General features: G+C 39.4%; 1 protein-coding gene across 20 annotated transcripts in view; it reads left to right on the forward strand.

Moving 5' to 3' along the window:
* Nucleotides 1-16,191, forward strand: part of Ice2 (interactor of little elongation complex ELL subunit 2) — a 41,567-nt gene extending 25,376 nt beyond the window's left edge. For 4 of the 20 annotated variants that reach the window (XM_087563859.1, NM_001191108.2, XM_087563860.1 and 1 more), the window contains 6 exon segments: nucleotides 8-180; nucleotides 4,584-4,713; nucleotides 8,555-8,639; nucleotides 9,744-9,794; nucleotides 11,264-11,522; nucleotides 15,154-16,191. In XM_087563859.1, coding sequence (XP_087419985.1) covers nucleotides 8-180; nucleotides 4,584-4,713; nucleotides 8,555-8,639; nucleotides 9,744-9,794; nucleotides 11,264-11,522; nucleotides 15,154-15,282 — 827 coding nt within the window. In that variant the 3' untranslated portion in view covers nucleotides 15,283-16,191. 20 annotated transcript variants of the gene reach the window in all.
* The last annotated feature ends 5,795 nt before the right edge of the window (nucleotides 16,192-21,986 follow it).

The following is a 21,986-nucleotide window of genomic DNA, read 5'->3' on the forward strand; positions in this document are numbered from 1 at the left end:
TTTAAAGGATTGCCATATGAACTTCAAGACTATGTGGAAGACACATCAGAATATGTAGCTCCTCAAGAAGGAAACTTTGTCTATAAGTTGTTCAGCCTACAAGACCTGTTGTTACTTGTGCGGTGCAGTGTCCAGAGGGTAGAGACAAGACCACGCTCCAAAAAACGGAAGATCAGAAGAGTAAGTTATCTGAGAGTTGTGATGTGGCAGTGTGAGTGATAATACCAAATGCTGAACATGGTGTTCTAACAAAATTTGATTTTAAATTACTGATGGCTCCTATTATATTTCTGTGTAACCTTCTTTTAGCAAGATGTTGAAATCAGTCTTAATGAGATACACACATCATCATCATCATAAATGCTGGTAATCACCTTGATTAGTCCATGTGAACTCTAGGGGAAAATGTCATTTAGATTGATTTGACCAGACAGGCACTCCCATCTGTGTATGACTTTGCATTTCCTTGTCACCTACAACCCCTTTCTTTACCCTGAGACACTTCTCAACATCTTTTAGAAACTGAAGCTTTAAGAGTCTTGGAGCTTAGGGCTGCTGGGGTGACAGATTCTGCTCTTTCCTGCTCTGTCTTTCCTCTGTGGCTCCTCTTGGAGTGTGATAAAAAGTCTCCTCAGAGCTTCTCTTAGATCACTTGACACTTTGCATGTGATTTCTGGAGTCTGGTGAATAAAGAGAAGCATGTTTTAATTAGTTGCTAAGAGGTACTGAAGTGTCTACTAAAAAGTACTAAAGTGTCTTTTATTGTTCCTTATAAGCATTCTTTTTTGAAATTTCCATTTATTAAGAGAGGGTGTGTATTTGTACCACATGTGTATGGAGGTATGGAGGTCAGAGACAACTTCTTCTGCCATATGGGTTCTAGGATAGAGCTCTGGCCAGGAGGCTTGGTGGAAGCAACTGACCCAGTGAGCCATTTCACCAGGCCAAGAGAACTTCTTAAATTGTGTTCTTTTTTAAAACTTTTTTATTATTTTCTTTTATGTGCTTTGGTGTTTCCCCTATATGTCCCTTTGTACCACATCTGTGTCCGTGTTGTAAGAAGATGCCAAAAAAGGGAGTTGGGTCCCTTAGAACTAGAGTTACAGGGGTGTGGGTGTGGGTGTGGGTGTGGGTGTGGCTGTAGGTGTGGGTGTGGGTGTGGCTGTAGGTGTGGGTGTGTATCTGTGTAAGTTTTGTTTCTATACTTATTTGTGTTCTCAATTTTTGTAGGCAACTGCATTTATTTCACATTCTACCTTGTGAATCCATACCATTTTATCTTTTTATTTATATGTTCAAAATACCCGTTGATGCCAATATTTTCTAAGTAAGAATAGCACAGGGAAATTTAGGACACCAATTTAATTCTTGACCAACATGACTTGGAAGGATAATTGTCATGCACTCAAAAAGTGAAATTTATAAATACTGAGCTATAACCATTTAGGAGAAAATTATTTATCAAGATGTCAAAACAATTGAACCCCAAAGAATATCTAAGTAGAAGTCATATTTCTGACTGTCAAACTCGAAGTAAAACTTGAAAGCTTTCCTGGGAGTGCATGCCTTTTGTATATGTTGTTCTTTATGTGCAATAGGTCAGCACACATGATATAATTTCCATACTGTAATGTATCCCCCTTGGACTTATGCCCCACTTTCTTCTTTTTCTGAAATGTTATAACACAGAAACTCATAAAGAGATGAGAAAAGTTGATGGATCTAGAGTCTAGGAGTCTTTGTAAGGAATCCATACTAGTTTGAAAAACTTTAAAATACTGCCATTTAAGAATGTATCTTTGCAATATTTCTTCCATGAGAACCAGCTTGTTTAGACAAGGTTTTCAGGTTTGCAAATCTAACTCCTGGTGTTCAAGAATCTCATCTCTGAATGTTTTTTCCTTAACTCTGCAGTTTTGTGTTGTTGATATCTTCCTCAACAAAACTCTGATTAATAATAATCCCAGCACTTGGGAGGCTGAAGCAGGAGGGTTATCAGCAGTTGAGGCCAGCTACTCTACATAGTAAATCCCAGGCCAGCCTGTAGCCTAGACTACAGAGTAATAAGTCCCTGTCTCAACAAAAGCAAACCTGGGGGAAAAGCCAGCAACACCTGTACTCATTAGTAAAAGCAGCCAGTTTGAGGGAACAGAAGTGAAGAGGCTGATGTGGACCAAAGCAAAACTGAAGCTTACACATTCTGTGTAAAACTGTGAAATCCAGACCACCTAAACACTAAGTAGCTACTAGCTCTTGACTGTCAGTTAACCATATAACCTGGGTGCTGCATTTTAAAATGGTTAACAATTTCAGATACAGTTACTGAAATTTTAGGATGGCATCCTAGGCCCTGAGGGAAAAAAAAAGACTGCTTAAAGGTGCAATATGTTAGGAAGAATAGGAGTTACTCAGTTACTGAGAAGACTTGACCTGTCAGTTTAGGAATGGAAGTAAGGGTTTAAGAGGTCTATGTAAAACTGGCAAACAGATGCAAAAAAAGCTTTCTCCTGGGCCGCACAGACTACAGCTGCTGCCCTTCTGGGGAAAAGGGAAACTTTTACATCACAAATCTTGATGTAAATTGTGATTTGCACTTCAATTGTAGATACTAAGAAGAGAGAAAACATTCAGGCCCTTCCCCTGACTTCCTGGAGATGGCAGTAGAATGCATACAGAAATAAAGTCAGATTTAAGATTTAGTCATGTATCAAAGAAAAGCACACTGCCTCAAACACACACACACACACACACACACACACACGCACACACACACACACACACACTCTATGTAAAGATAGATAGATCTTAAAGATTACTTTCCCTGTGTAAATAACGTTATTATCCAGAATGATGATCATCTTCGCTTTGCTTTGCATCATCTGCTCTTTTCCATTTCTACCATAGCCAGCCACATCACTGAACACACTCCTTAGCTCTCTAACATGACGGTTGAGCCCTTTGTTTAGGCTTTGATTTATTGTATGTATGTAAATGGCATATGGGCACTCATGCCATGGGACATGTATGGAGGTCAGAGGACGACTTGCTAGAGTCTGCTGTCTCCCTCTGTATTTTGTGTGGATTCAGATTGCTAGGTTTCAGCAATCGTTTATCTGCTGAGCCCTGTCAGTGGCCCCAATTTCTCAACATTCTGGAGATGGAATAGAAAATGGGAATTTTATCTCCAGCTTCTATCTGCTTTAAAGTTAGGAGGCCTAATCATATTTATATTTGCTAAGAAATTATCATATAATTCAATGATTTTAATCCAATCACAGTATTTTTTTTTTAATTTATAAGCCACTTTGTGTTCCTTACTGCGGGTCCAAATTATGGTCCTTAGAACTGCAACTTCTAAGAAATGCAAAACCTTAGGCACCACCTAAGTCTACATTTTAGCAGGGTCACCAGGTTATTACATTATAGGCAGCATTACCTTTAGGAGTTACACTTCAACATCTTTCAGAAATTAGTAGTCACAAAAACCACAGCGTTCTGTGTGCTGATGGCTGAAATGCTGTGTTTGGATTTTTCTTAGCACCACTGGTGTGCAAAAGACACTAAACCAACTTAGGAGAGCCAGAAACTGAGAAACAATGATTAAATGATGTTTTTAGATCTGTGAAAGACAAAATAATTAAAATTATTTTAATTTTAAAGTGCTAACTTGAGGTACTATAAATCTTGTTTCTTTTGTAGCAAGGACTGGAGAATCCTGTTGAAAGTAGAATTTTCAGGCTGGGGATGTATCATAGCTCAGTAGTAAAGCACTTGTATAGCATGCACATGACCTTGGGTTTAATGTCCAGCACCGTCAGAAAGAATTGAGTTTTCATTGGCAGAAAACACACCTGCTACAGTATTCTGCAAGAAGGTACTTGCCTGCACATCTTCCCTTAGACCAGTAGATAGTCATCTATCTTAGATGACTTAATTCCCTTAGATAGTCATCTCTCTCCATCTGCTTGATATCCTAACCAGTAAGCTCTAAATGGGTAATTTGTCACATGCTTGGAATAAAGCATTTTGTGTTGTAAACATCCACAGTTGTTCTTAAAGGTTGTTAATGCTCATTCTTAGAAAACCAACTGCTCAGGGAGTTTGCGTAGCTGATGTCTATAAAGAGGGGATGGTCCTCTTTTCTTTTGAGAATTATTAGTATATGTTAGTTATTGCCTTCTAGCATTTAGCTTTGAACCTATGAACTAGGCTTTGTCCCAAAGAATCTGCTGTGAATCACATTCCCTGGCAGGGAGTATGCCTATTTATGTTGGAGATGACGCTGATGGTGAGTGAGCCCTTATTTCTTAACTGTGCATCTTGATTCTACCCCTCAGAGGCAAATGTATCCATATCTTCCTTCCCATATCCTACACTATGCAAAATAAAATTAAATTTTCTGCAAGCATTCAAAAGTTTATTCTGGATATATAGGCAAATGTATTTTCTTTGGAAAGCAAATTTTGTTTTTGTTTGGGTTTTGATTTATTGTATATATGTATGATTTATGGGCACTTGTGTACCATGGAATGTGTGTGGAGATCAGATCTAGAGCTTTGACAAAATGCAATTTTGCATTGCAGCAATTTCCAGTTTACGTGCTACCAAAAGTAGAGTATCAAGGTTGTTATGGAGTTGAAGCTCTGACTGAAAGCGAGCTCTGTCGCTTCTGGACTGAAAGTTTATTGCATTCCAACTGCTCGTTTTATGTTGGTGAGTCTATAGGAGTCCTCCTCCCCTTTGTAATTCCCTCTAAGTACTTACCTTTAAATTCGCTGTGCACACTTCCATTTTGTACTTCTCTGTTTTCCATTCTGCTTGAACCGACTCTGTACTTAAATAATGGCAGAGGATTGGTAAGCTGGCAAATTGATTAATACATATTTTGTAATTTTCTTATAATTATAATGGCATTGCCTTAGAAATCTCATCTTGAAACAGCATTTGACTTTATTTTAGTTTTGAAGTTTTGAGCAGAAGGAAATTAGCAGGACTTTGAAAGATGTTGCCAGGGTTCTTGTTAGTTAATGTGCTTCACATGACAAGTTACTTGCTCTCATCGTTCATTCTGTTCCTTCACATTGGAATGTTACACGCTGAACGTCTCTGTCATCTTGTGTCCTGGTCTCTGCACCAGTATAAGGTGATATTGATTGATCCATCTGCCCTACCAGCTCCCACCTCCTCCAGTCTTCTTTTGATCTCTAAATGTGTTCTTTCACTTGCCTTTGTTAACTTCCCACATCATTGTTCTTTCTTAGGCTATCACTTTTTCCTATTAGACAGAAAGTAGCTTGAAGTTGGAGCCTGGTAGAACTTTGTATCCTAGGACAGAGCATAGGCATGCCCTGCATATAGTGAGTGCTATGTGTCTTTCTTGCCTGATCTAGATAAAGTGATTATTTGAAAATTTGCTTTCATTCTGAGTAATCAGTATTTTGGGAGAGTTCTTACTGTTTTTTTATATAGCATCTGGATGGCCTCAAATTCCTAATCCTGCCTTAGCCTCCCAAGTGCTGAAATGAGTCCCGTGTTGCCATACCTGGCTAATGTTTCAGCGCTGGTCCTAGAGTGTCTGACTGAGTGGTCCAAAATGGGATCTGGATCTTCATGTTTCTAACCTGATCGTAGATAATAATGCTGCTAATCTAGGGCACTCTGGGAATCACCATAGCTTATAGTCTTCAGGTATATTAAATACACTTGCTTTTTTGTTTACTTGCTTGCTTCGCTCTATATAAATATGCTCAACTCCTTCTCTAGATTACAGTGTCTCTTGCACCTTAAAAACCTTGAGTTGCTCCTTTAAGAAAATCTGTAGTGTCATCACAACTTCTCTATCTGTTGTCCAGTGTTACAATGTTTATTAAATCTATGGAGGTGGCATTCAGTCAGTTCTCACTTTACACGGTTCTTGTAAGTATGACCTTCGGTTATGGCAATATATTAAGAGTAGAAGTTGCATATAAGCCTCACTGCCAGCTCCTTGGTCCACTAATTATGAAGTAGATTATAGACACACATGGTCAGTGACTACTTACGTCCCTTCAGTCTGAAAGAAGCTGCTTTGTACCTCTTCACAGTTCATGTACAGAAATCAAATGTGCAGTGTGGCTCCTCCTTGTTTGCCAGTGACCAACTGTTTGAAATGTTATGAAAATAGATAATGAAAACAAGGAATTGGCAGCAAAGATTAAGGGGGAAAACACAAAAGGTGGTAGTGCTAGAAGTGAAATTGTAATCAAACTTGCATGGAGCCGTAGAAAACACAGCTGACTCGGAATGGTACACTACCACTGCGCAGACTCTAGTCACTGCACAGAGACTTGGTGGAAGGCCAGCTCCCTCGTGATGTACAGGAGCAGTGTGTGACATGAAGGGGGGGGGGGGGAGCACCAGTGCAGGCTTTAAGTAAAGGGACTCCTGGGTAGAGTATGGATGGGGTCTAACTAGATGAGAGTATGACAGCTGCCACAGTGGTGAAAGATGCTCCTCTCTCAGGAGCTGTCTTAAGAAGGCAGTGAGCACTGTTCATAGTACTATTGGTCAGACCTTTTGAAAATGTAGAATCATGCTGCTTTTGACATTTTAAATTACAGTGTACTAAATACATTTTTTTTTTACATTTCGTTCCTCTAAATACAGTCAATGGAGAATTTGTTTTGGTAAAACATGTAAAAATAGTGAAACAATTGTAAAATTTCTCATTTATTACCAAAATACATGATTTCTACTTGTATGATTGTTTTTACAAAGTTATACTACATTTAAAGCTAGAAATACCTATGTGCATTTTGTGTGAATGATTCACAAACATAGAGGCTTCATTTTTGCTATCTAAAGCAATGCCCCCCAAGTGTAGCTCAAAGTATGATCTAAAAGAGATTGGTTGTTACTGAAGGACAATGGCCAAGCTTTCAGCTTCTTAAATCTGGTTCAAGTACCCCAAAGGCTGAGGAGACAAGAATTTCAAGCTCTAATAGAACTCAAGTGACCCCTCAGGCTTGAAGGCTCCACTGTTGAGAGCTGTAGCTTCCTTGAGAAGGTAGGGCCTTCCGGGCACTCAGCACAGGATCGATGGCCTGTCTAGGTCTTTGATAGACTGTGCTTGCTGGATTCTTTACTACATACTTCTATTGTTGATTTTTTTTAAAGGTAAGTTCTATTAGTAGTCTCAGGTTTATTTATTAAGCATCCAAAAATACATTATTGCACTTAATATCCTCTTTTTATAGCTGTTAAACCATTAAAATGTGTCTTTATTATTAGGAATGTCACATATAATGAGCATTAGAAATGGAGAGGTGAAACTTAAGTTGGCAAAGAAATAACAAATGGCTATGGGAACGGATATGTTGTCTTGGTGGGAAGACATCTGGTAAAAATGTTTCTAATTAACTTCTTTGAGCATAAAGCAAATGAGATTAAAGTAGGCTAGATATGGAAAGGAGGTAATAAAGTATATGCAATTTTGTAGTCCTAATGACTGATACCTACTTTCTAAGTAATTTGCTTTGGCAATAAAATATTAGGAGTTAAAAATATAAGTAAAATCTAAAACATAAAAATATAAATAAGTCTAAAGCATTATTTCTCGCATTGGTGACTGTTACTCTTTTTTTTTTAAGATTTATTCACTTATTTTATGTATACAAGTACACTGTCTTTATGAAGATAGTTGTGAGCCACCATGTTGTTGCTGGGAATTGAACTCAGAACCTCTGGAAGAGCAGCCAGTGCTTTTTTACCACTGAGCCATCTCTCCAGCCCCTGGGTATTACTCTTATACTGTGATGTTTTTAGCTTTCATACACTAGTAATAGCATGGCTTTCCTGTTGACCCGTGTGTATTACGTTTGCCTCAGGACCTCCTCTGTCATCACAGCACCTCTGTGTGTGCCTCTGCTTATTTTGTTTTAAAATGTGCATATTACTTTCTACAACAGAAATATCATTTTAAGAATATAATGTTTTGAATTTTGTGAATTGTAGATTTATTTCAAGCATGTAAGAAAAGACTTTGAATAGACTGCTTTACCCACAGAAACATTTATGATTGCTTTAATAAAAATAAGCTATGTTTTTATAATAAGTTTCATAATAGTGTGTCTTCGATACTTATGGAGCATACCAAGTCCATGGCTTTGATTTTTAATTGCTTGTTTACATGGTGAGCACATGCTTCTCTTTACAACTTCATGAAGATGCTGCTTTAGTGAGAGCCAGAAGCACCAGTGTCTGAGCAGAGTTTCCTCTTAGAGGTGTTGGGTAATAATTCTCTTTGGGGTGTATGGACAGGTGCCAACTTTTTTATATTTAACAAGTATTTTACCATGAAACATTCCATAATCTGTATATCTTTTTAAATTCAGGTTTACTTGATACCCAGTGAAATCTCTCTCTCTCCCTTTAAATACAAAGTCCTTTATAGTTAAACATCTTTATATAGAGAGAGCCTAGTTAACTTTTTTATATATATATACATACATATATATATACATATATATATATCAACAACAACTTCTGTTTCTTTAAGTTTTATATTTTCTTTTAGGTCATATTGATGCGTTTACTTCAAAGCTTTTCATGCTAGAAGAAATCACCTCAGAAGAATTAAAAGAAAAACTTGCAGCACTCAAGTAAGGAAGTGCTTTGTGGTGGGCATTGGAAAAACTAAACTCATGCAATGTGATTGTGGCCTTTCCTTTACCTCTAAATAGTGATGGTGTTTGATTACTCTCTAGACCTTGAAGTCCCCTAACCCAGTATACTTTGTTTCCATCTGCAGAGAAACACACTGCTAACAACTGCTACTTTATGCAAAGGAAGCTAGAGCCCCAGAGTGTTCTGTAAAGTGTGGGGAAAACACACATTTTAGCCCTGTGTGGAGAAGGGGAGGATGAGACAGCCAAGGACTTTCAGCCCTCAGAATTATGTGACTGGTTGGACAGTCTGACTTCTGAAATTTCTCCATTATACTAAATGTTAAACATTAGAAGTAAGTTAGTGGTCCTCAGAACTCGGAGTGCCTCACTGTGAGGGAAAAGCTTGTGCAGATGATCTCATTTTATCACACAAGTTGGCAGGAAAGGCTGTGGTAGCATCGTGGCCATTTCATATACAGAGAAGTTGGGACTGAGAGTGGTTCATTCCATCAGTGATAAAGTCACCACTGTTAACTGCCAAGCTCCACTTGACTTGACACAGATTTGTGAAGGAACAGTCACACTTGAACCCTGCTTACACAAAAGTCCACTCTCTAAGAACACACAAAGAACACAAAAGTCTTTCAGTATATAACTAACCCTTTGCCTCACTTCTCTCAGTGAAAAAAACTTTTTAAAGAGAAATAATAGTGGAAATACTATTGTATGTAGATGAGGCACCAAATAGTTAAAATGTTATGTTTGCTTTCCTTTGGCTGGTCTGACCCCACTCTGTCATCACACATCAATAGTCAGTTTTCTTGGCAACTGACTCTATATTTTTATTTTATTTGGATATTTTTATATTATATGATTATAACTGCTCTAACACAAAATACTTCATGAACATGAAAGGAAATTAAGGAATGTATGTGTCTCACCCCGACATTATCTACTTGCTGGTCCTTGTTTGGCATTAGTAGCCTGCTGCTGCCTTTGGCTGTGAGCAATAGGCCACATGTGTTGTTAGTGAGGTTATATTTACTAGGTTTATTTGTTTCAGTTTAATTTCACATCAGTTTCTCTTCCATTTAATAGGATTTCAAGTTTATTTAACATTCTCCAGCACATTTTAAAGAAATTATGTAGGTAAGTACTTTGGGGTATTTGCATAGATATTTTGATTTTCTTTGCTGGAAGTTATTAGAAGCTTTGATAATGTGCTGTTAGGAATAGATGAAAAAACTAGAAGTGTAAAAAGTATTTTATCAGAGTTGAAAATTAAAAATAGTAGTGAAAGATAACATGATAGTGTCTGGCTGTAATGAAATTGCAAGTGTGTTTTGTTTATATCTCTCTCTTTCTCTCTCTCTCTCTCTCTCTCTCCTCCCTCCCTCTTCTCTCTTTCTTATACACATCATCCACATGTGCACGCGCACGCGCACACACACACACACACACACACACACACACACAGAGTATCTTGCTGTATAGCCTAGTTTGACCTCAAACTGTCAATCTTCTAAGATACATGAGTTTCATTGATTAGAATCTCAATATTTGAAATGTTATTTATTCTTTCTACCAAATAGTCATTTGCTTCCTCATACAAAAGTGATGAGAGAGGGAAAAGCCTCCCTAGAAGCTAAGAATAATTCTCTGACCTCCTTTGTCAGCACTAGTTACTTTGAGATTTAAGAGTTGGTGAGAATGCAGCTCATTGTGTCTGTGGGCATCATCTCTGTGTAACTAAAGCTGCTCATCTTCATTTAGTACTGCTGGGGAACTGTTCTCTTCGGCTCTTTCACCTACAAGCTGTGTGTTCTCAAAAAAACATAGCCCACTACCCATGCACCTTTTGCTCTTTTTGGTGATACATTGAGTCCCTTGAAGCCTTCCAAAAAGCAAAGAAAATGTAGTAGATTGGCCATCATCAATCTTTGTGTTAATACAGGGTCGTGATTGAGGTTCTGACTTGTGTGCAGATCTAAAAGCCAGATCTGTATTGAACCCCACTCTTTGCAGAACTGTGGACAAATTGCTTAGCATCTCTCATATTAGTTTATGCCCAATTGGAGTTAATCTCAGAAGCTTATGTGGAGGAGTTAATATGGAGGTGGGTGGGGTAGTATAGCAGGTAGCTCATTAACACATAAGCCTGCCGTGGTCCTACATCTTCCCTGCATGTTTCCTTGCCTGTTTCTGATACCTTTGAATCCTGGACATGTCACATTCACTTTTGTGTCTCTATTCTCTTTGCTATTAGAAACAATGTGAGTAATAGTGTGAATGAATGAAAATATGGTTGGAGTATATCATGGATTAGAGAGGTAGATAGATTGTTCATCCATTAAATGACTGACATTTACAGATTGCTGAAATGGTAAAAAGGAAATGGCCAGATATTTTGAATTTCAGAATAAAAACTTTGATTAGTTGCCTGAAGTGTATAAAGCAATTTTAAAGGCTTCTGAAACCTTTACTTTTTGCTAGTCCTGAAATACTTTCCAAAATGGCGTTCTCTTCCTGTGGCAGCTCAGTTTTGCTCTGTGGGGTTAGGAGAACATGATGAGATTGACACCATAAGCCTGTAAGTTGAATCTCAGTGTTGGATGCAGCTTGCAGGAAGGGTCCTACTTGCTGTCTCACGCAGCAGAAGATTCTTCACTCCTGATCTACAAGACCTCAGATGGAAAAGTTACTAGAACAGCGTATAATTTGCATAAGGCACATTGTGACCTTCCTGGTGTACCCTCCAGTCTCTCGGTTCCTTGGGTCCCATTAGATCCCAGTTACCTGTTACCATATCACATCCATCATGGACGAATACCTTGTACTTTTCCACCTAAATCACTGCGCCCTGCAGCACAACCAAAGGTAAGATTTGTTTTACAATTGCATATTCTATTCTCTCTTGCTATATGTGTGCATGCATGAGGCATCCAAGAGTTCAGTGCCTGAGTCTGCCCAAAGCAAACTTGTATTTTCTTAGTTACTCTCTCTCTCTCTCTCTCTCTCTCTCTCTCTATATATATATATATATATATATATATATATATATATCCTCTTCCATTCAACAACTGAGACAATTTGCAAGAGTCCATATAATAAAATTATGATATAATAAAAAATTAATTAGTAAGATAAAGAAATACTTAAAAGCAAGTATTAGTAATTAGTGAGCAAAATGGCTTATTAAAAATACAGTAAAATATTAAGAGCTAAGTTTTATGCTAAGTATTTTATGAATTAATATTTCTTAGGGCTTATTGAATTATTATTAATGTTATACTCATTATAAAACCCTTCTAGAAATATCAGTTGAGTAGCCTTTTTAACCTAGAGTTTGAAGATGCAGCTGCAGTCACTCTCTACACTGTCCCTACCATGCCACCCATTCCTTGTCCTGTCACCAGTTCAGTTTTAAACATAGTCACAGGAAGGACACTGCTGTCTGCAAATGAATCCCAGTGTCCAGTAAGCACAAATCCAGTGCGTTTCCCCATCAGATGTTGCTAAATACCTTCTAGTCAGATTACTGAGTTCTTTCACCTCTTCTGGTTCCCTGGGAGCTCACATAGAGCTCACATGTGTGTCTTGTGAACAGTCTTCTTTTTCCCTTTTTCTGTTATGCCCAGTTAGTCTGTGAAAGTCCCCAACTACTTTTGAGAAAATAGCTTTGCTACAATTGCCAAGAGCTTTTTAATTGTTAATGTTGTTTGTATTGTTCACATTGGATGGGGTTGTGTATGCTCCTCAGTTCTCCACCCGAAGTCACCATTTGAGAAGATCTGTCAGTATTTTGGAGCATGCCAAGTAGCCATTCCACCTCATTCCTAGTGAGCTTTCACGAGAAAGTAGAATGTGCTAAACTGGGTGAGAAAATGAGAGCATGGAGAAAGTTAGTTATCACTGTGTTTTTCTTCGGTTTTGTGACTGTTTTCATTTATAAATACTCTAAGTAGTGATTTTTATAATCTAAGGAAATTTCTTAAGTACTTAAAAATAATAATTGGAAAAATGTTTTTGAAAACCTATATTCTAAAAAGACAATTTTCTTTTAATTTAGAAACACTAATTATAGTCTGCCAACTATAACATATAATTCTGTATGGGGGTGTTTGATTCCTTTTTGGTGAAAATGAGCAATGTAATACCTTAGAACTGAGCAACTTTAAGTTGAAGAAAACTTTTTTTTCTTTGTTTTTAAGACAGGGTTTCTCTGTGTAGCCCTGGCTGTCCTGGAACTCACCCTTTAGACCAGGCTGCCTCAAACTCTGAGATCTGCCTGCCTCTGCCTCCTGAATGAAGAAAATATTGTTATACAAGGTGGTTTTTAAAAGAAGTGAGTGTACAGACTAACAATAACTATTGAACCAACCATTCTAACTACATTCTAACTATTCAGCCATGTGTGCTACTGGGCAGTGTCCTGTACAGGAACAGATGCTCTTGAGATTTTCTGGGACCAGACTGTTGCATAGCCCAGCACTGGGGACGTGGACAGTTAGATAGCTAATGTTCCATCGTTGTGTTTTGAAAGTCAACAGAACCCCTCCCATCACAACTAGTCTATAGTAAATGCATGTGTGTATCCCGTGGACACACTGTTCTTTTCTTTCTCTGTTATGCAGTCAGTAAGTGTCCTGAAGCCCTTTTAAGAAACAGCTTTTCCTACAAATACTGAGGACTTCTTAGTTGTTTATTTTATCATTGTTGGGTTTTGATGTTCACATTGCATAGGATTGTGTATACTGTGCAGTTCTCCACCCTGATTTCACCTCTCCACCTTCCTAGCCAGGCCATAGAAATGGGACTTTAATAATTTCAACCAAGCTAAGCACCTGTAGGCTTCTAGTTTTAGCATATACATAGAAAGATCTGAGCTTTCTGAAAACTGGAAAGTCAGAACCTGTGTGAAACACTTGTCTGCATCCCTTTCTAGTGTAGCCTTGCCTTAGTCTGATTGTCCATCCCTACTGCTCTCGAATCAGGTGTTTATCCTTGGACAGGGTTTGCAGCCCTGAACTACTGTGAGGCATGTTCCAGTAGACCTGCATCTGCCATCTACACCAGGCAAGAGTTGGACTGCAGAGTCCCATCTGCTCCCCTTTCACCACTATAGGTTCTGTAACAGACATTTACTGAACACACACAGTTTTCAGAATGTTTACCTTCCTCAAAAACCCAATTAGTGAGTACCTTCAGGAAAAATGCCTGCTGAGTGGGCAAATGACAGGCATCTTGAGAATCAGCACTTACCAGTCGATTGTATTGCTAGACATGAGCGTCAGAGACCAACAGACACACTGGCTGACTAAAGCGCTCAGGTCTGCCCCATTTCTAGTCATATAATTTAAAAAGAAACCAAAAAAGCTTGGGAAAGAAAAAGTAGAGACACTAGATTTTAGTACATTTTTTCCTAAGGTTTATTTATTTCATGTATGAGTACACTGTAGCTGTCTTCAGACACACCAGAAGAGGGCATCAGATCCCCATTGCAGATGGTTGTGAGCCACCATGTGGTTGCTGGGATTTGAACTCAGGACCTCTGGAAAAGCAGTCAGTGCTCTTAACCACTGAGCCATCATCTCTCCAGCCCTGTAGGTTTTGGTGCATTCTTAGTGAACCTCAGTGCTGGCGTTATGTTCATTAGGCTAGACTGTGAGGAGTGGATTTGAATGTATGTATCATACTCTCCCTCCAATCTGCAGGATTGACTGCATGGGATGTACAGAAACACTGCTGGTGCAAGGTGGCAAGGGGAATCTGAGGCAGATACAGGCAGCTTTGTGGAAATGGTTGCAGCCTATATACAGCTTTGGTCCTGTGTGAGGCCTCTAATTGATCAGGAAGGTAATAGTATTTCCAAGTCTTCTCTTTAGGCAGGACTCTGGTCCTGGGATGGGTGCAAGTTGGAGCAGGCATGAAGAGGAGCTAGGGTCCTCTCACCTCTGCCATCCCCGCTTCCCTTCCAGGCCTTTTCCTCCCCGTTCTGTTGGCGTCCTCTTCCCCTTCCACCTCCAGTTTTCTCCTTCTCCAGTTTCTCCCCTTCTTTCCTTTCATATTTTTATTCCTTCTTCTTTAGACTCCGTCTCTTCTTCCACTGACTTTCCTTATCTTCCTGCCTTGCTCTCTGTCCTCACTTTTCTTTCCATCCCTTTGTATTTCCTTTTCCTGTCCTCACTTTCTCCTTCCTCCCTTGCCCTTCTACAGAATTGCAGTTTTTCAAAAGGCCTAACCTTTTCTCACTTTCTAATTTCACATCTCAGCATCTTGCAAACGTAACAGCAGTTTATAGCTGAGCTTTTTTCCTCATTGTTACTAGAAGTTTAACGTTTTAAAAACTGGGTCAGATTAAAACTTCTTAAGTTAACCATGCGGCTGGGACTTAAAAATTTACAAAAGGTCATTCCCAAGTTGAGAGTCTGTGTAAATGAGCAGAGTGGGTCGTGTGCAGGCGAGTTGTGAATGTATTAAGTTATTCTGCTCTTGCTTCGTCCCTTAGGTTGGTGCGACAAGAATGCCTACCCGGAACCACAGGAATCCAGTTTCCAGGGAAACCAAAAGCAGTTGCCTGCCTGTTCAGCAAGTTGAAAATGAAGGAGTGGCTCAGAATAAAAGGAAAATAATGTAAGGGCTGGACCACAGAAAGTAAAGTTTCAGAAAACTCAGTTATAACAGTGTTTAATGTTGAACTTTAAGGGAAACATGCCCAAAAGACCGGCTAGCAAGAATGTTTCTCCTCGCTATCCTGGAGTTCTTACAAAGTGCCTTGGAAACCTACTGACTGCGGGAAGAGCAGTGACAGCAGAAGTTAGTCACTCCTCAGCTCTGGTGCATGGAGAATCTAGAATGCTCCATTGGCAAGGTAGCAAACTGAATAAGAAAAATATTTTTATAGCATTCTTTTCTAAAATCATAGGTAGGAAAATCACTTGCTATTTTAGGAACAGTCATATATTATATTATCAATTTGATTATATTGCTACTCAAATGAGACTGGCCTAAACAGTTAAATATCGCCAATGTTAGAGACAGCTGTGTGCATTGCTTATGACCCATTTTTGTCAGTAGTAAAACTGCTGTTGATGTGTTTGAAAACCTGTTGAAATTCCTTTGTGGACACCAGAAATGAAAACAAGAAAAATTCTCATCTCTGAAAAGTGGCAAATTAATATTTTCCTGCTAGGCAACCATCCTTGTGTTTTATACAAACATAAAGCGTTCTGTGGTGTGACAGCTTTGGTGACAGCATCTCTACTGCTTTGTACAAATCCCATGTAAATGTGGTGAAACACTTCAGAAGCAGAGACAGCATGAGGATGCAGGCATTCCAGGGAATACACTCCATCATTCTATCAGACATGCTGAAGGTGCCATTAAGCCTAGGATTTTATCTTTTTTTTTTTATGTTAATTCAGAAAGCAGCATCAGCAGTGAGGTGTGACCAGTTTGGATTTGAGGGGACAGATAGACTTACTATTTGTTACCTGTTTTTTAATAAACACTAAAAGCATCAGAAATGTATTTGTCATCTCAGAAATACAAGCTTTGTCTTCATTCTTCATATACAATTTTCATGGTTTTTTGGGGAGAGAGAGAGAGAGTGTGTGTGTGTGTTTTCCATGTTAATATAAAAGGTTATACCCAAAAATTGGAGTCTAGAGAAGTGACTTATTGCAGAGGTTCCAAGTCTGATTGTTGTTGTAAAAATATAAAAATAAAAAGTAAATGTTGGTCTTTTACCCGCTGGGTCTTCTCCTCGGTGCCCCAAGATATCTGCTAGATGTCTTGGCCGAAACACAGCCCAGCCACATACTTTGCTACACTCAAACCCTCACATAAAAGAACACACAACACAATAATCTTTGACCCAGTTGGTAAGATATAATTGCCCACTTAAACATACAAAGCCTGGTACCATCCATCCCTTAGGAACATTGATAACAACCTGTAAATACACGGAGCGGAATCTTAACGTCACCTGCCATGGCTTCTCACCCTCTCTCTGTCTCCTCCCTCTCCCTCTCCTATTCTCCTCCTCCTCCTTCAAACTTCTCTCCTGCCCATCCATCCTTCCTTCTCCTCCAGTGACAGGCCTCCTTCTATCCTGTACCTGCCCCTCACCTGTATTTTATAAATTCAATGGGGAGAAGGTTCTGTTGAAGTCACCTGATTCCTGAGAATGTGACTAGGCAGCTGTCCTAGGGGCAGTGGAATTAGCATCAAATTACAGATAACTTCAGGGCAAACCACCACATCTGATTCTCAATCACTTGGGTGCGCACAACCCTCTGTAACTCTAGTTCCAGGGGATCAGATGACCTATATTCTGCCCTCGGTGGGCTCTGCATGTATGTGGTACAATTATATACATACAAACAAAACATTCATACACATAAAATTTTCTTAATTTGAAAAAAAGGAAAACCGAAAATCCTCAAAAATAACTTAAGTTGAAATTCTTAGCTTCTACTATCAAGTTCTCTTTACAGTTATTCTCTGGAAGGCTGGCTACCTGAATTATTAGTACATACAGATTTTCATGTTGATTTTCTGAGATGGGTTCTGTACATAGCCCTGGCTATCCTGGAACTCTGCCTCCTGAGTGCTGGGATTAAAAGTTTGTATAACACATCCAATTACTGTATAATTTTTTTAAAAAAATATGAGTGTACTGTAGCTGTCCTCAGACACACCAGAGGAGGGCATCGGATCCCATTACCGATGGTTGTGAGCCACCATGTGGTTGCTGGGAATTGAACTCAGGACCTGTGGAAGAGCACTCAATACTCTCAACTACTTTGCCATCTCTCCAGCCCCTTAACTGTACAAATTTTACAGTTCACTTAATGTACTGATGTACATTAATATACATTTAATTTAATGTATCATTTGCTCAACCTACCACTCTCCTTTTAAATCATTTCACCTTCCCCCTAAACTCTGTGACATGTGCAAATTCAGAACTATTCTCGTGGTGACTCATTTGACTTTCAGCCTAGGTGTGACAGTGGAGGAGCTCTTGGAAAGTAGTTCTCTTCTGAAGACGGACCGTGCTTGCTGCAGTCTGCATGTCAGAGGCTTCCGCTTCAACCAAAGCTCTAGGCAGCTCAGATCAAGTAGAGCTGACTTTCCACTTGTGCTTAGCAAAGGCTCTTTTTAAACACATATTTAGTGTCTGTTCTGCATTGCTACAAATACGAAGGGATTTGTAAGCTAGGAAATAATGTTGATGATACTATAGCAACATTTGTATCGTTTTTTTATTTTATTTTTTTTTTTCAGCCAAGCTGGGGAGTTATGGTCGAGTATACACCTGTCATGCCTGTAACCAAAAGCTCTATCTAAATGAGATTTTACAATACCATGAACCTAAACCTGGCTAGTTTATTCTTCTATGTGAAAGTATACTTTTTATAAAGTCTTAGAAAACGAGTTCAAGAATTCAACTACAGCTTTATGTCATGAAACGTCTACTAAATCTCCATTATTGTCCTCTTGTTACATTCAGACCTCACAATATTGTTCACTTCACAGTAGACAATAAGCTCTTGAGGGACAGAAGAGTATTTGTTCATCATTAGATAACACATTAGTATAGTATAGTATAGTACTGTACAGTACAGTTACCATGCTCAGTAGATACATGTTTCATTCAGGAATGAATAAACAGATATCAAGAATAGGTGATGGCTATATGAGCCCCTGCCCCAAATCAGATTTTTCTTTTCCTTGTAGGTGTACATTCTAGTAGAATTTGTGTGGTGAATGCTCTGATAAAGTACGTGTTAAAAGTCATCCTAGACGGGGGCATAGAGCTCAGCGGTAGAGAGCTGGCCTAGTACACATGACGAGAGCCTGAGTTCCATTCTTACAACTACAAAAGGAAGAAAAAGACATACACGCAACCAAGTTTCTGAAATAAAGCCTCAGCTGATTGGTGTGTGTGTGTGGGTGTGGGTAGTGGTGGTGGTGGTGGTGGTGGTGGTGGTGGTGGTGGTGGTGGTGGTGGTGGTGGTGGTGGTGGTGGTGTTTTTAATGAGTAGGAATTAGAAAAGGAAAGCTGCAGAATATGGAAAGGTCAAAGTTGGCTGAAACCAGGCTGTGAACATGGAGATGACTGAGGAAACTATGGCTCAGACACTGGGATCCTACCCCACACAACTTGCAAGCCTGTAGTGAACTTAACAAAATAAACAGTGTAATCAGGTCTGGACAGGGCTCTTGTCAGCTTTTGTATCCAGAGTGCGTTGGTGAAAGGTTGGGTATTATGAGGTACTGTTTGGAAGCGGGAAAGTTTCAGAACTGATAAGTCGGCACTGTCAATAAGCTACAGCTTACCTAGAAGCATCTGTAGTGCTGGGAGAGATGGTGCTGATCACTGGGAAAGGCAAAGTGTGGTTAGGCAAGAAAGCACACTGCAAGTATTTGCTTTAATCATTTCTACTCCCTGGATTCTGGCTTTGGATACTATGGTTGTACTTGGTTACCTAATACAACATGTTTAAATGACAAATACTGTCTCATAGTCACAGTGAGCTGGAGTCCAGGTGCAGCCCAGCTTACCTGCCCCAAGCTCAAGGACTGTAATTGCAGTCATGCCGTTGAATGGAGACATCCACTTCCTCCAAGCCAAGGGTCACACAGATGTATGTAGCTGGAAGGCATACATACACACACGTATGTACATCTGTTGCTGGCAGTAAGCCATGGGCCCTTTTTGCCTGGACTGCTGTGTAGCATTGCCTAAATGTCTTCATGACACAGAAGCCTGCATACCCTAGCATTAGCAGCCCTAGAAAGGAGCAACAGGAAGTGATAGTGTCTCAGAAATTAAGCACTGACTTCTGCCATATTCTTCTGGTTAGAAACAAGTCACTAAGCCCAGTCTTGAAGAGAGGAGAGCAATATGCAAAGGCTACATAACTATTTACATAATGTTTATTAAGAAATTTCACACAGTGTGTTTTGATCATATTCATTCCCCCTTCCCCAGCTCTTTCTGGATCTACTCCATGTCCCTTCCTACTCAACTTTGGATTGTTTCTTGTTTGTTTTTGTTTATAAACACACTGACTCAAATTTGGCTGTCCAGATACTCTTAGTTACAAGCCCTACTCTGGAGCATGGTCAACTTACCAGGAGTCACACCTTAAAGAAAACTGACTCCCTCTCCCAGCGGCTATCAGTTGTCAATAGCATTATAATCGTTTTAGGGAGAGGACTCCATTCTCACCTTCCCTCTTCTCTGCTGAGATCTGTCTGACTTGAGCTTCAGACTATGACAATCACTGAAAGTCATGTGTGCATCTATCATTGTGTCTCAAAAGTGCTGTTTCCTTTCGGTTATCCACCGTTCTGGCTCTTAAAATCCTCTACCCCTTCTCCCATGAAGATCCTTGAGCCGTGTGGGGATGGGTGTGATTTAGGCATCCCGTTTAGGAACAAGCAATCCCCATTCTCTTCTTCTCTGTCCATTGGCCAGCTGTAGATCTCTGTTTATGGCCATCTGCTACAGGAAGTGGCTTCTCTGATGAGGATCTAAAGATGCACTGATCTATGGCTAGAGCAGAAAGTCATTATGAATCTTTTTAATACTGTGTTCCTTTAGCAGACTAATGGAGGATTCTCCTCTGGGGTCTATGACCTAGCTAGTCACAGGTTCTTGGCCCTATTAACAGTGGCAGATATGGGTTCTGTCTCACAGAGTGGGACTTAAAGCCAATGATTATTTCTATACCATTTATGCCACTATTGCACCGGTGGCCATAATGAAGCTCACAGGTCTATCTTTAAGCGGCCATACATGCCATGTTCACATTTAGGGGTGTAAAGGAGACAGTACATGGGGAAAAAAGAAACTTTTTAAAAGGAACTGTCTCAGCCCCTGGAAGGCTAAGGTTAACCTGGGCTACACGACAAGACCCTGGTTCAAAAGATGTCAGTTACTATCAACACATTAAACTGAGGTAGAAATGACTTGTACCTTAAAGACTTGAATGTAAGCTAGAAGGCATCAATACAGATTTCAGAGTCACTGGTGTATCCGTGGTGATTGAAATCAGAGCAAATGGCAAGATGGATCAGCAGAAATGAATAAGAAAAAGGCTATCAGGGGAAACTGGACATTTTGATTTGATGGCCAGAAAATGCCCAGAGAGTGGTGGGGGCAAAAAAGGACACAGGGCTAGCTAAAAAGGAGTCCCAGGTCCAAGAAAATTTAAACTTTAAAAGACTATAGTAATCATCTGCAATCCTCTGAGTAAACTAGTAATTCAAGAGTCCAGACTGATCATAAATGAGTAAACAAACAGGAGGGAGCTGTTCAGTTCTATAGAAGGCCAAACAGCAGATGGAATGATGGAGTTAGAAGAATCACCCAGTTATAAGTGCTAAAGTAACAACTATTTAGCAGTCACCAGATGTTAAAGTTAAGAGTGTTTTGATGCTAAATAGGAACAATTACATAGTCTTATTTAAAGAATCACCCTGAAAATTGTTATTATTTGGTGAATATGATGTTTATTAATTTACTTAGAATTGAAGAAACATGTCAGAAACTGTCCTAAGACAAAAGGTAGCCACTAATAAGATTCAGGAATACAACAGTTAACACCAGGAGGAAGAACAGTGTCAGTAATGTGGGATCTTCACGTTCATCGTGGAGACACCCAGAGAACCCAAACCAGAGACAGTCTACAAAGCAAGTGGTTGGAGATTTCCAAGAATACCATCTTTTCTACGAAAGACAGAGGAAGGCTACCGAGTTGTTCCTGATTGTAGACACTAGCTAACTGACTCATGACCATGGTTTGGACTTGGTTCCTGGTCAAGTGGAGGGTATCATCAGAGCGGCATACCTTGGCACACGTGGGCTAGTGAGTACTGGTAGATGAAGGCTAATCTTGTTTTAACCTTGCAAGGCCAGAGAATGGCCATACTTGGGAAGTAAATGCCTGTGTGTATATTGATATGAGATATGATGTCTAACTTATTTACAGTTGAAAGACTTAGATGTGGAAAGGGCAGTAGGGAGCTGTGATATTGAGTACACAAGAGCAATGTATATATTTATATGTATTTCTGCAATGTCATGAATTTAGGGTTATTACAGAGTAAATCTTTTTGAAAGGTACTATTTGCATTATCATGGAATTCAGGGAAAATAAAGACTAAGTAAGAGTGTTATTAGACTCAGCCCTTCTCAGATTCCTTGATGTGAAATAGCCAGCCGTACAAGGGAGTGGTGAGAAAGGAAACCATGGAGAGTAGAAAGGCCCTGAGCAGAATGTGGAAAGGTAAGTCAGTAACCAGGAAGAGTACCTAGGGAAAGGG

This window comes from Rattus norvegicus, chromosome 8 (genome assembly GCF_021556685.1).
Source record: "Rattus norvegicus strain SHRSP/BbbUtx chromosome 8, alternate assembly SHRSP_T2T, whole genome shotgun sequence".
Lineage (NCBI taxonomy): Eukaryota > Metazoa > Chordata > Mammalia > Rodentia > Muridae > Rattus > Rattus norvegicus.